This window comes from Nilaparvata lugens, chromosome 12 (assembly GCF_014356525.2).
Source record: "Nilaparvata lugens isolate BPH chromosome 12, ASM1435652v1, whole genome shotgun sequence".
Taxonomy (NCBI): Eukaryota; Metazoa; Arthropoda; class Insecta; order Hemiptera; family Delphacidae; genus Nilaparvata; species Nilaparvata lugens.
Genome location: NC_052515.1, coordinates 31,495,063 through 31,511,219, shown reverse-complemented (window position 1 = coordinate 31,511,219; position 16,157 = coordinate 31,495,063). Strand labels below are relative to the sequence as shown.

General features: G+C 35.2%; 1 protein-coding gene across 2 annotated transcripts in view; it reads left to right on the top strand.

Moving 5' to 3' along the window:
• Positions 1-16,157, top strand: part of LOC111048581 (lutropin-choriogonadotropic hormone receptor) — a gene marked incomplete in the record, with an annotated part of 72,678 nt that overhangs the window by 9,878 nt on the left and 46,643 nt on the right. For both annotated transcript variants that reach the window (XM_039439348.1, XM_039439349.1), the window contains 2 exon segments: positions 5,441-5,512; positions 7,717-7,788. In XM_039439348.1, the coding sequence (XP_039295282.1) occupies positions 5,441-5,512; positions 7,717-7,788 (144 nt within the window).

Below are 16,157 nucleotides of genomic sequence, written 5' to 3'. Positions count from 1 at the left end.
GTAGAAAGCGATGTTTGATGGCAGAAAAACGAGTTTGATAATAAAAGTAGGTTTCATAGTTGTAAAGGGTATAAAGCGACGAGGTTAGAGGGTATAAAGCGAGGTTTGATGTGGGAAAGCGATGTTTGATGGAGAAAAACGAGGTTTGATAATAAAAAGTAAGGTTTCATAGTTGTAAAGGGTGTAAAGCGACGAGGTTAGAGGGTATAAAGCGAGGTTTGATGTAGGAAAGCGATGTTTGATGGAGAAAAACGAGGTTTGATAATAAAAAGTAAGGTTTCATAGTTGTAAAGGGTGTAAAGCGACGAGGTTAGAGGGTATAAAGCGAGGTTTGATGTAGGAAAGCGATGTTTGATGGAGAAAAACGAGGTTTGATAATAAAAAGTAAGGTTTCATAGTTGTAAAGGGTTTGAAGCGACGAGGTTAGAGGGTATAAAGCGAGGTTTGATAGTCGAAGAAGAAGGAGAAGGAGAAGATGAAAAAGAAGTAGAAGAGGGAGAAGAAGAAGAAAAGAAGAGAAGAAGAAGAAGAAGAAGAAGAAGAAGAAGAAGAAGAAGAAGGAGAAGAAGAAGAAGGAGGAGAAGAAGAAGGAGAAGAAGAAGAAGAAGAAGAAGAAGCAGTAGTAGTATATGAAACAAGAGTCTAGTTTCGGCAGTTAATCACTGTGGCCGGGCAATTAGGAACCGGGTAATGAGCGTCTTTTCAGTTTAATGAATGAGAGCTGGCAGTCATTGACCAAATTCAAAGCATGCACACCGCAAATGTTGCTCAAATGTGGCCTTCATAGTCACCTCAAATTGTCAGCATATGTTTAAATAGTAAGCATTTATGTAATTCACAAGGGTCACTGACAGAGTTGGAAGCCAAAGTCTTACAATATTCGTAGAATTCTGAGTTGTGTAACTTCTTGGAAATTGAATTTTGTGGAGTAAATGCGTTGTGGCAGCCTCTCAAAGCGGGAACGTGTGCTTTTGAAGGATACTTCATAGCAAACTGAATGAATAATAGATGATTTGGAAGCCAAATTTCGACATTTTCTTACTTCCAAGAAAGCTGGATATTGTATAAGATAGATAAGCTAGTATAGATATATAAGATAGGCTAGATATGAGCTGTATAGTATAAGATAGACTAGCCGTCAGGCTCGCTTCGCTTGCCATATCCGTCTAGCCAGGGGGCTCCGCCCCCTGGACCCCTCACTGGATCGTCCAAGAATGAGATCAGTAGGCTCGCTTCGCTCGCCTGCATTTTTCATTTGGGTATTTTTATCATATGTTGGGACAATCCAGTCGGGGGTCCAGACTAAACGGCCGGCTAAACGGATATGGCGAGCGAAGCGATCCTGACTGCTAGTAATATATATTCCCAGGATTGAAGTAGCAGTGCCCAATCAATTTTTCCGCGATAAATGCATTTAAATCTTCAACTTGGTGCCAACTCAACTTAATGCCAACCTGACAAAATTATTAATTTAGTTGCCAGTTAACAACTGTTTCGAAGAGGTACTCTATCTAGATTATAGTTCTATATTAACATATGATATGGAAATTTCAATTATAATTAAGAGATTGGGAGAAGAAGAATATACATGCTAAAAGACGAACTTTAAACCCTTAGAGTTAAAATATTGCCAAAAGATTTCTTAGTGCGCCTCTAAAGGGCCAACTGAACATACCTACCAAATTTGAACGTTTTTGGTCCGGTAGATTTTTAGTTATGTGAGTGAGTGAGTCAGTCAGTCAGCCAGTCAGTGAGTGCCATTTCGCTTTTATATAATATATATATATAGATAGAGATATAGTGAGACCACGTTATAATGGCAGTGGAGAAAGATAGGAGAACAACGTTGCCGATCCTCTGTCTTGTCAAAGACGATTAGACGGTAGCTTATACAGGTGTATTGATGTCATATTAACTGTTCATTCTCGCTTAAAATAATCAATTATATTTTATTAAGCAAGAAATTATATTTTTCAATAATCTCATAATGAATTTTCATGTTTGAGATGAAATATTTTGCTAATTATCTTGGCTCAAAAATAATAAATATCATGCCAAATGCATTGTCAGAATCTCTTTCTAATAGGGGTAGACAGAGGATGGAACAGATAAATAAGTGGGTGATACAAAAATTTTTCTTCGACATCAGTCAAATATTATAATTACTAGTAATTTATTGTTAACTTCGATTTTTTGTAGCTTTGATTATTAGTAAATAAATTTTTATATTGTCTGAACAGCTGATACTCTCACTCAGCGGTCAGGGTTTTGCCCTTGCTGGGTGGTGCCATGTAATTTTAATTTATTTGTAAAATAGCATAATATTATAACCTAGAATATTTCTTTTGTAAGTTTTTATTTTGTATTTTGTTTTTATGGGCAATAAAAATGTTTGAAAAAAATTAATGATTAATTCTACATTGTTAAGAGACGGTCTGGCAACAGAGCAAAGCGAGAAAGAGACAGCGCTATCCGCTTTGTTGAATGATACACAAGGATAGCAATACCATTATAACGTGGACCTCACTATAGTATAGATATAACTATTAGAGAAAAGAGAGGATGATCACCTCTCAAAGCAGGAGCATGTGTTTATCCAAAGATGAGTCAAAATCAGTGCCAACGAAAGGGTAGTATCATAGCCAAAACATTTAGCGTAAGAAGATATCCCATGGTATAGCCTATGATATAGTATCTTTTCACTATGGTATCATAAAAGAGTTGATAAACAATATGAGTGAAGGAATAATAAAAGTTTCACAAATTAAAATGCAGTGTCAATTAAATAGATAAATAACATTATGAAAAATAACAGTAAAAACAATGATAAATAACAATAAAATACATGCGCTTTTCTAATGTTGTTGATGAGTGGATAAAGTGTTATAATCGTCCTTGAATAAAATTTCATTGTATCATTGTTTTCTATGGTAATAATATTGTATGGAGAGTAAGAATAAATAGTCACATAAGTGAAATAATGCCTTGTAAACATAAGGAGATAATAAAAAACACACAAATCAGAAAGATGTGTGAAATCCACATGAATGCCTGCAAACATAGTTTAGTATTATGAATGGAGGTAGCTTGAAAAACGTGAGAGATTAGTGCCTTTTAGCACTCCAGTCTTTCTCCAGACCCCCTCCAGTATTCCAGTACCCCCTCCAGTCAGGTCTCCTCCGTTCCTTATTCCAAGTCCGTTATCAGGTAGAGCTAAAACCAGATATGGTTCGGCATTCACACAGTAGACGGCGGTCAAGGCTGGAGAGATGAAGGAGAAGAAGAAGAAGAAAGAGGATGGCAAAAATAAGAAAAGGAAGAAGACGGCTGGTAATGAAAAGAACAGGAGGAGGAGAAGAGAAGTGGTGAAAACGATTGGAGATGTAGATGAAGAAAAATGATAACAAGTAGTAGAGGAGGAAGAAGGAAGGAAGGAGAGAATGATGAAGAAGAAGAAGAAGAAGAAGAAGAAGGAGAAAACGACTGGAGAGAAAATTACAAGTGGGAAAGAAGGTAGTAAACAAGAAGCATATAGGTTGTGAAGAAGATTGGGGTTGAAGCAGATAAATGAGAATAACAAGAAGAAAAAGAAGAAGAAGAAGATGAGGAAGGAGAAGAAGAAGAGAAAAAGGAGAGAATGATGACGAAGAAGAAGACAGGAGAGAAACATTATAGTATAGAAAAAGAAATAAGTGAAGATGAGGATTGGAAAAGAAAAAAGAAAAAGAGGAAGAAGGAGAAAGAAACAAAAAAATGGAGAGATTGGTGGAAACAGAAGTTGAGAAAAGGAAAACGTTGGAGACGACGAAAAGAGAAAATGATTCTGAGGAAGAAAAGGAACAGTAAAGTGCAGAAAAAAGGATGGTGAAGAACAGAGTGAAAAGAAGAAGTAGGAGGTGGGTGGGTATGAAGAAGATTAGGATGGTGAGGAGGAGAAGGAGGAGTAGGAAGAGTAGGAGGAAGAAGAGGAAGAGGAGAAGGAGGAGGAGGAGGAGGAAGAAGAGGAGAATGATAAGGAGGAAGAAGAGTAGAAGAGAGAAAGAAAAAAGATGTGGCTGATAAAACTGGAAAGTGAGAGAGAAGATTAGAGAATAGTGACCTCTGCAAAAATGCGTCGTCGACCTCTTCGGTCGCAACAGAAAAAGAAGAAGAAGAAGGAGGAGGAGGTGATGAAGAAGAAGATGAAGAAGAAGAAGAAGAAGAAGAAGAAGAAGAAGAAGAAGGAACTATAGAAGAAGAAGACGTGGTGGAGCTGAACGGCATTCCTGTGTGTACTTCCTCCAATATAAACTGTATTTTTCTTCAGCACCTAGACCTCTTCTATAAAATGTTCTCTCGTCTCCTCCTCCTACTCCTCCTCCTCCTCCTCCTCCTCCTCCTCCACCACTTCCTGCTCCTTCAACTTGGCATTCTTATTCTTCTACTGGATATTTTGTGAAGTGAACAACTACAAGACTTAACCTATTTCGGACTATGTGTAACCTTATCTAAATTTGGGAGAGGAATAGCACAAGGTTACCTAATTTTTTCTCTCCCTATAATTCTCGATGATGTACTTATTGTATCAATCAATAGAGAATAAAGAATCAGTCATCCCTATGTTTTTCACTGTCTATCCGTTATTTATCTATTTATTTATTACACTCCATAATCACAATATCAAATTGATGTTTCTTAATAATGCATATAATAATAAACTATTTCCTATTGGTTATATCTGCATTTTACTGTTTCTGTACAAATACAACATAGTATATTACTGTTTTTCTACAAATATAGTTATAGCATCAGCTGATTAAATGCGAAATGCTTGTCTTAGTGGCGAAGAAGTCTGTACGTAATTTTTATAATTTTAATTATAGTATAAGATACTGATGAAGATACTGACTCGACTCATTTAATATAATTTATGAATATTATTGGACAAAAATCCAAATCTAGGGCCGGGATTTGGCCAAGTTTAAACAGACTTTAAACAGCTGGAGTCAGAAAATTGGCTTCTCGAAACGGGGCGTAGTCGCAGTTTTTATGACAATCTTCATTTTCTCATTTCTATAATTGAAACGTTTTTATGAAACAATCCTAAATAGTTCGAAATAGCTGAAACTTTACACTATTTTCTCTTCATTTTTTTGTGTTCAATTTTCTAGTTTTTCGAAATTCAATTTAAACGTGGACTGCGACTATGCCCCGTTTTGGGAAGCCGATTTTCTGACTCCAGCTGTTTAAAGTCTAGAACTTCCCTAATTCCCGAGCTCGGGACCCGGGCGTGAAGACTTCTGCTTATAATTCTGATTTTTTAATTTAATCGATGCTATTTCAATAAGACTACTATGTCTAGTACTGTACTGCAATATTCTGAAAGTTTCCCTCTTGTGAATTGGAAATTTGAATTTATTTGATGACGGTATTATAATATTTATTTTCATTTTATTTACAGGGATTTGACAAGCAACAACATCACAGAACTGGGAGACAATGCATTCGTAGAACTACCTCAACTAGAAGAACTGTAAGTAATTAATAAATACATTTTTTTAGTATAGTGATATGAAGTTTGTAATAATAATTTCAGCATACAAACATAAATTTTATATATCGATCAAATGTCTGGTTGAGGTATTGAATTTAGTTGGTTTAATGACTACTCTATATGCTTCCTCATCTGAGCTTAGACCTTCTGACCTATTCCAAATGTACGTTTTTAAAATAGAGATGCTTCCCATGTTATTTAAATGGAGTCACTTTTACTCCCTAGGGAGTTTTTCTGTTTTTTAGTACCGAGAGCGAAAAAGTGACACTTTAGTATCATGTTTCAGGGAGTAAAGTAAGTACTTTTGACAGTAGGTGGAGGAAAATTTAATATAATTATTTTCTTCTTTTATTCCATGTTATTCAAAATATCAGCCAACGAATATTACTTATTAACTAATCAAATTTGAAACGGGAACTTCATCATAGCTGTAGTTTTGGCTGTCATTGTTGTTACAACTTTAGCCGACAGATAGTGCTGTCGGAGGAGAACTGTGATTACAAGCCAGCTGTTTCTGTTTACTTTTTAGATTATGTTGTAACACATTGTTTGGTCACATACGTTTTTAAAAATTATTTTATTAGCAGTTTTTATAAAAATGTAGGTGGAGGAAAAATGTTGTGTATATCACGAGTGAAAAATGTTTTTTTCACTCTAGATATACAAATAACTATAATAAATTCAAAAATAACTTACTTTTTCTCCCTATCATTGAATCAAAAAAAATAAATACTCTAATGAGGTCCACGTAATGATGGCAGTATTTAATAAACATTGGAGCTGCTATCCTTGTCTATCATTCGACAGAACAGTTAGCGCTATCCTTTACTACCTCCACAACGTTGCAGATCGCTTTCAAACAATGTAGAAATATAATTTATTAACAAAATATTCTATCTCAATTATGAAAATATATTTATTCAATCAATGAAAACATATTCTCTCGACGAATAAAATATAATATTGATCATTTCAAACAAGAATGAATAATCAATATTACATGAGATATACCGGTATCAGCTATTCTCTACAGTAGGCAGTGGTAAGGCAGAGAATCGTCTACGCTGTTCTGCTATCTTTCACCACTGCCATTATAACGTGGACCTTACTATAATTCATGAATTTCTAGTAAATGGAAATCAGACATTCTACAGCCGACTACTTTTTTGCCCTATCCAAACAATTCTAATGAACTTTTTGATTGACAAGAAAATAGTCTGGAAACTCCATTATCTTTGTCCTACTTTCTACCTCTCTTCCTTCTCTCTCTCTCTTTCTCTTCGCTTTTCCACACGCACTTCCTTCTTATCAATCATAATTTTGATAAGCTTTCCTGTTCGAATTTCGCATGTCCACAGTTTTCCACTTTATTAGCATATAGAAATTTTATAAATTTGTATCATGTTTTGTGAATAAAAAGTTATTTGATTTGATTTGATTTGAGAGAAAAAGGATAGAAATTAATAATGCCTCTTTGGTATTAGAAATACTTTTCGGCTCAGAAAACCGAATCAAAGTATCAAAGTTATCAATATTATTGTATCAAGCTATCAAGTCATCAAATGAAATGTCAAATACCAGTATCAAATTGTCATGACCTGAACAATTTACTATTGTATCACCCTGTTAATTTAATCAATCACGTTACTGTTATCTCAAAATTTGGGATAGAGACAATACTATATTATCAATATTCTAATGTTCCATTCATTGTAATTAATAAGTTTTCATAATATGTGAAATTTGTTGCATAATTAGCTGTTGTACTGTAATTTATTGTAGATTCGTGTATAGACCGGAATGTGTTGTGACTTACTTGAATAAATAAATTTTGAATTTTTTTTTTGAGACAGCTTTTTGCTACGGTTAGCCTGTTGTTCTCTTCAGGACATTATTGTATGAAGTTAATTATTAATGTAATGTAGGTAATTATTATTGTAACCCGTGCTCCGTAAGGGTCTGATTGAAAACTTGACCTACTGGAATGTTGAAGTGAATTAAGAATCTATATGCAAAATTTCAAGTTAATCAGTTGAGTAGTTGAGACGTGATGATGCGTCATTCGTGAATTTCCTATCCCCTACATGTATACACCAGTTCTTTCCTTTATTTTATTATAGATTTCTGTACTTTGTGATTTTCAATGAATGAAATGAATAAATAATATTTTTTTGTTTCAACAGTATCCTGGGAGACAACAAGATATCGAAAATACACCCACGAGCATTCTCTGCCAATCCTCGACTCAAGAGACTGTGAGTAAATTTTATGATTTATTTAAATAAAACAGCTAATTTTTTGCATAACCTAATGAATGATTGTACAAAATAAATTTAATATTTACAAAATTCTGATTACAATCAACATTGAAGGAATCTAATCCGTATGTACCAGCTCAGTTTAAAAGCAGATCAGCTTTTGGTTTAAACCCGGAATAGAAAAGATTACAATAAATGCGATCATTCCTTCATTTTTGGTAGAGAGTTAGTGGGGAGAATATTTTTGATATTCTTTCCGAAGAATGGACATTGATATGTCCAAAGCTCCGCCAATTTATGTAGATGCATAACAATATGATTATTATCTATAGTTATTATATTACAAATTGCTTTTTCATATCATATACAGTTCAATAATTATTTTCTTAGTCTATATGATGTAAATTCATCTATAATTTTGCTGTATTGTAAGCTATTGTATATAAGTGTATAAGCCAGTATATATTGTAATCTACATAAATAAAGTACTCAATCAATCAATCAATTTAATCGTCGTACTTTTGCTTTAAAACGTAGATGGCCTTCGTATTCACAGTTGATCTCACACTATTATTGATCTTTTCAAATACTGCCATTATAACGCGGACCTCCCTGTACTGTAAATTTAATAGAATATTTATGATTAATGAGTATGAAAAATCATTTCGTATTTTTAAATTGAAACTCCTACACGAAATACTAATCTCTCAGCATATTGCTAATCAAATACTGCCATTATAACGTTGATCTCACTACAGTGTAAATTTAACAGAACTTTCCTCAAATAGTCTCAAGCTACACAAATTAGGAAAAGGGTTAGGTTAGGTTAGGTTAGGAGTATTGGAGTATTGTTAGGTTTTGGAGTATTGCGCTCTATAGTTCAGAAACCTGGACTATTGGTAAGGCAGAAGAAAGAGCACTAAATGCCTTTGAAGTATGGTGGATGCTCAAGCTGAGATGGACTGATTACTAATGAGGTACTATTTCAAAGGGTTGAGGAAAAGCGATCTCTTTTGCGTATATTTTTTATTTTCTTGGTTTGGCCATGTATTTAGACACAACGAATCCATGTTGGAAGGTATAATAATTGGACAAAGGGCTCGTGGAAGACCCCGGCTACAATATGTGAAGCAAGTTAGCAAAGATCTAGGGATCCAGAGCTACATCCAACTGAAAAGTACAGCTCTGGACAGAAAACTATGGAAAGCTGCCTACCAATCGAATTATTGAAGCTGAAGATTATATCTGATTAATGAGTACCGTATGAAAAAACAAATTTATCTTGTAAAATTGAAACTTTATATTCATGAATGAGCATGAAAAACCATATTCATCTAGTTCAAATTAGAACTCCTACGCAATTTCCCAACCCCGCAATTAAATTTCAACTAAATTTAATTGCTACCTCACCACCGTTTAATTCAATGTGCAAATTGATATCATCTCGTGTATCTCTTGCGTCAACATGACTATCCTATTAAGCTGTCAACAAGGACAGGGTATTATTAATGAATGTGGCGAGATTGTGCTGTTTTTAGTCGAGGCGTCCATTCAAATGAGCATCAGCTGTCCTGTTTTTAGCACCACGCCATTCGATTAATTAATCAGCCTCACTTCTTGTCTAGACCCCCTTATATACAACACAGTTTCTATAAATTTATATATAGATGATCTTCTCTACAGTGTATAATGTCAATGAAGAACGATTGATTGATTGATTGAGTACTTTATTTATGTAGATTACAATATATACTGGCTTATACACTTATATACAATAGCTTACAATACAGCAAAATTATAGATGAATTTACATAATATAGACTAAGAAAATAATCATTGAACTGTATATGATATGAAAAAGCAATTTGTAGTATAATAACTATAGATAATAATTATATTGTTATGCATGTACATAAATTGGCGGAGCTTTGGACATATCAATGTCCATTCTTCGGAAAGAATATTAACGATAGGAGAACAGGGAATACACGCAAATACACAACCTTGTTTCGAATTTGCTCCAATCTTGCCTCAAACCTTGCCTCCAACCATAGAGAAAAATACAGCTTAAGATGATATTCATGGTGTAGGGGGTTCATGTACCAATTTTCAATCTTAACTCAAGCCGATAGTCCTAGCAGTTCTGTTTCGTGAAGTTATGTGACGCTGGTAGTCTCTCATACTATGCCGTTCTTACACTCTCCACCCCAACAAAACAGTAATAATAGACAGTAGTCGAAAATAATCGGCTTGAAATTTGGAACACAAACGCCCTGTTACCATGGGATATTCTCTTATGTTATATTTTCTCTATGCTCCAACTTTGTCAGCCTTAAGCTGCGTACAAATATACGCTCTTCCAACCCCGCACCGAGCACGCTCCTCCCTCGTCCGCCCTCGTACCGCCCTCGTTCCTCCATCGAACCACAGTCGCACCGCTCACGCACCCATCATGAACGTTACGGAAGATGTTAGATCTTCTCGCGTTCCCCGGTCGAACCACTGTTGCTCGCCGGTCGATCATCAATCGCTCTGCTGGAGTGACGTTCGGTTGCGGAGCAGAGCGACAGTCTGTACGCACCTTTAAAGCTCACCTCAAACCCTGCCTTTATCCTCACATCTACCCTCTCCTGAAACCTTGCGCTGAACCTTGCATCTATCCTTGCCTCATGCGTTACGTCAATCTTAACTTGGAATCATTCCTCATACCTTGCCTCAAAGCTTACCCCAAACCTTGCCCCTAACCATGCCACAAACTTCTCCTCAAAGCTGGTTCCAGACACCCACAAATACGAACCAATACATCCTGTCCCACACACCACAAACACGTTCCACGTCCCAATTGATTAATCAAATTAATTAAACACATGCCTCCAAGCAACTATGTCATCACTATAGCGAGGTCCACGTTATAATGGCAGTGTTTGATTAGCAATGGTATTGCTATCCTCGTCTATCATTCAACAAAGCGGACGGCGCTATCTCTTTCTCGCTTTGCTCTGTTGCCAGATCGTCTTTTAACAATGTAGAATTATCAATTGATTAACAAAATATTTCATCTTAATTATGAAATTATTGAAAAATATTATGTTTTACTTGATAAAATATAATTGATTATTTTAAACGAGAATGAACAGTTAATATTACATCAATAAACCTGTATCAGCTACCGTCTATAGAATGCATTGACAAGACAGAGGTTTGGCAACGTTGTTCTCCTATTTTTCTCCACTGCCATTATAACGTGGACCACACACAACACTGTCAGCATCTGTTGAAATCCATAAGGAAAGCTGACATTTCAAACTGAATCTCAGCAACCAATCATCAATCAACCCAAACGAACCAACAGAATCCTCCTGACAAGACAGTCCTGTGAGATAAACACCCCTTCGTACCCCGTTCTTGGCCCCCTGAAATAAACACCCCCTAAACTTCACCCCCCTGAACGTTTAATAGTAACCATAGCAACGCAGCCCTCCCAGCCCAAACGCTGAAGGGGGTCCTTTCTCGATTCTGGTCATTCATTCATGCCGGTTGCTAGGTAACTGAAATCTGGATTAGGAGATGTATTTATCCTCCTCATGTATGTAGGTATCTTTCAACGTTAGTAGACTATCTACTAACTTCGGGTATCTCTATACCTGCATAGATACCTAAACTCTCTCTGTTTTGAAGGCGATGTGCTAGTTATCCATATAGCCTGGTTTTCACTAGTAGAGTTAGTGGTCGAGTAGCTGGCATACTAACTCTACTCTACTTACTTTGTCGAATAACCGTTTTTCATCACAATTGAGAATAGCAGGTAGAGTGTGTTGTCTAGTGAACAGAGCTAACATTAAAACGTCAATATTTTTTTATAAATTAACACTTTTTAATAGATTAATAATTTTTAATAAATAACAAATAACAATACTTCTTAAACTTGATAGCCTAGGGCACGACTCTACTACTCTACTAGCTCGAGACTGTTTTCATTAGCATAGTAGTGGTAGAGTAGAGTGAGAAGCGGTGGTGGGGGAAGGCAAGTGAGAGTACTATCCCACGGTGCTATCCCACTCTACTCTACTAAAAACTAGTACTCTACCATTACTCTACTCTACCATGAACGTTTTCATAGGGAGAGTTCACAAAATAGTACTCTACCACTAATGAAAACCAGGCTTCAAAGTTGTTGAAATGAAGAAATATCTTCAGTTATTAGTGATATCCTTTTGGAAGCTAGGTTTTGTTAAACTGAGTACAATATACTATTAGATAAAACTGTATATTCTAGAATCACTCATATTCTGATATAACCTCTCAATCTAAAATAATTTTTAATTATTCTCTCACAATTTTTCACGCTTTTTCCGATCTCTAAAAGATATCTTATTATAAGATTAGGTGGCGACAAGACAAATTATTTTTGAAATTTGAAAGAAGACGCATCACTTCTCAACTACATCACTTCTCACTTCTCCTTCACCTTCTCTGTCACTCACTCTCTCTCTTTTTTCCTCACTCTCTTTCTCTCCAGTCCTGTGAGGGAAGGGAAGAGGAAGTTCGTTTAGTCATCATTCGTCAGTTGAACCGAATTTTGACAGCCGTTAAACGAGATGAAATGAAGCGTTGCAGAAAATAAATTTCCTCTAGTTCAACTCATCTCTTTAAAGTAAAAGAAGAAGAAGAAGAAGAAGAAGAAGAAGAAGAGAAGAAGAAGAAGAAGAAGAAGAAGAAGATAGTGAAAATGAAAGAAGGAAAAACGATTGATAGAAGATATTGAGTTTATTTTGGCAGGAAGGATGCTAGAGAATTGGAGAAAGTTTATATCTATATTCGTTCCTGTTGTACTGTATATAATATATGATAATTCACTCTCTTGGAGAAGAAGAGAGAATTTGAGGAAGTGAGAGAAGAGAGAGTGAGAGAGAGTGAGAAGAGTTGAAGTGTTGAAAGATGATGTGACACCTTCGTGATGTTCACAAGACGTTTTTTTAATTTTCTCTTTTTGGCTGTCATTCAAAGATTGCCACTTGCCTTGATGACGGATTTTTTCCAATTTTTCACGCCGAAATTAATAGAAATAAATTTAATGCTCGAGCTATTTTTTAGTAGTAAAGGCGGAGTGTGTTGATGGAGAATGTCACATTTTATTTGATTTGAAAAATGTGTTAGAATATAGCCTAGAGAGATGTTTTTAAAAGATGCTACACATTTGAAGGATGTGTAATTCTGTATATATATTTCTATTTGGAACAGTTATACATACTCTTGGGAGAGAGAGAGAGAGAGAGAGAAGAAAGAGAAGAGTAACCTATTGAGAAGTGGACAGAAATTTATTTAGCATGATTTGTCATGAGTGTTTGGGAAATACATTACATTGATGCCAAAATGAATAAAATATAGATAGGGAGTTATATTAAAAGAGTGACAGATAGAAATAGATATTCAAATAGATGAATATGGATAGAAAGACATATACATAAATATAGGCAGATGAAGGAAGATACATAGATAAATATAGATATAGGCGTGGGAAGGCAGATATATCGCTATAGGCTTGGAGATATTCAAATGAATAAATATAGATAGTAAAATAAATTAAAAGAGATATAGACAGATATAGATATTCAAATAGATGGATAAATATAGATAGAAAAGCATATACATAGATATAAGCAGACACATGAAATAATATATTTATTTATTTGAGATACAATCATATGACATTAGTTATTTATTTATATAGATACAGTGTGGGACAGTAAGGTGTATATATAGTTATAGGCAGAATTATAAACTAATAAATAGATATAGATTGGTGTAGATTTGGACAGCTGAAGACAGATAAATATAGATATAGAGTGACAATTGAGAAATATGTATATATAGTGAGGTTCACGTTATAATGGCAGTGGAGAAAGATAGGAGAACAACGTTGCCGATCCTCTGTCTTGTCAATGCCTTCTATAGACGGTAGCTGATACAGGTTCAGTGATGTAATACTTACTGTTCATTCTCGTTCAAAATTATCAATTATATCTTATTAAGCAAGAATTTATATTTTCCATTAAATTTCATAATGAATTTTCATAATTAAGATGAAATATTTTGTCAATTCTACATTGTTGAAAGACGATCTGGCAACAGAGCAAAGCGAGAAAGAGATAGCGCTATCCGCTTTGTTGAATGATAGACAAGGATATTGCTGATCAAACACTGCCATTATAACGTGGACCTCACTATAGGCAGGAAGATAAATATAGATATAGAGTGACACATGAGAAATATGTGTATAGGCAGGAAGATAGATAAATATATAAATATAGATATAGTATGACACATGAAAAGCATGGACCAATTTCCGGAATGTGTTGAATATATGCAGATGCTGTCAAATTCTCCTCTGTTCATTTTAAATTGAATGAGGTTAAGTTTCCGGTTAATCTTTGGTTCAAGATCTATTTTTGAAATGAATGAAAAGCAGAAGGGTATAAATAAAAATGAAAGGAAAAAATAAGAGAATGGCTTGAAGGAAAATTTGGTAAGTGCGAAGCTTTTTTAATTGAAATACATAATAAAGGTTTAAGATGAGCTGTGTTTTTAGAATATTTAGTTTGGTTTTGGTCCTGCAAAATTACTTTTTTAACATGTGAATATTTCCTATTTTAGTGATAATAATGTGAAATATTTCTTCTATGTTTGGTTTTGAAGCATCTAAATTTAGACATCTACTTTGTAAAAAAATCTGTTGTGGCGCACTCACACAACTTTCCTTGCCGTTATGAAAATTTATCACCTGACGCTAGTGTTCCCGCGCATCTCAAATCTACTATTCAAAGATATGAGACAGCTGGTGATAGGACAATAACGCTAGAGGCAAACGAGATCTGCTATCTCTTCGTAAATAAAAATGAATCGAAAAAGTTAGAGAATGGCTTGAAGGAAAATTGATAAGTGCGAAGCTTTTTTAATTGAAATACATAATAAAGTTTAAGATGAGCTATTTAATAGAACCAACAGTAGCCAACAGTTTGCAATTTAATAATCGCATTTTCTCGAATTTCAAGCTTATTTTCAATTTTAGGTGAAAATGTTACTGGACATCAATTGTAGAGATTTTCATGCTCAATCTTTTCCACTTGAAATTTTTTGTTTAAATTGTATATGAAGGCTGCTTATTGAGAATCTAAAATCAAACTTTGCATAGATGGGGCGGAGCTCCTGATATTTTTACAGATATAGGACTTGTTGCAGTTGATAGAGCTTATCAATGACTATTTCAGGTATGAATTTGATCAAAATCGTTTGAGCCGTTTTCGAGAAAATCGTGAAAAACCCTGTTTTTGACATCATTTTCGCCATTTTAGCCGCCATCTTGGATTGCATTTGATCGAAATTGTTCGTGTCAAACACACACACACACACACACACCACACACACACACACACACACACACACACACACACACACACCACACACACACACACACCACACACACACACAACACACACACACACACACACACACCACACACACACACACACACACACACACACACACACACACACACACAACACACACACACCACACACACACACACACACACACACACACACACCACACACACACACACCACACACACAACACCACACACACACACACACACACACACACACACACACACCACACACACACACATACAGACCAATACCTAAAAACCCCTTTTTTGGACTCAGGGGACCTTGAAACTTATAGAAATTGGGGTACCTTAATTTTTTCGGAAAGCAATACTTTCCTTACCTATAGTAATAGGGCAAGGAAAGTAATAATTAAGGACTGAAGATTTTGTGAAGTGAACAACTACAAGATTTAACCTATTTTGGACTATGTGTAACCTTATCTAAACTTGGGAGAGGAATAGCACAAGGTTACCTCATTTTTTCTCTTCCTATCATTTTGATGATGTACTTATTATATGAATCAATCAATGTCTCTGAAGCTTGTTTTCTGTTGCATATAAAAACTGATTCATTCAATTAAGTATATCAACAATTTTCAAAAATGGTTTATTGCCAGAAGTTTGTGGAATGAATCAAGTAACACGTATTGCCCAAATAGCACTTATCACCCCAATTTCATTAAAGTAGGCCTTGACCCAAGTCCAATATCCGTTCAATTCTCTCCAAGTCACCCTTGATTCAAGTGTCCCACAAACTGTTCACTCATTAAATTCTATCGACTTGTTTTCTGACCCTGTAACTTTATTTTCGACAGCTCTAAATGAGCCCTAACCTCCTCCCTTCCTCAAACCTCTCTCTCTTTCTCTTTTCCTCTCTCTCCTTCGCTCTCCTCCCCTCTTTGCTCTCCCAGCAAATCCAAAT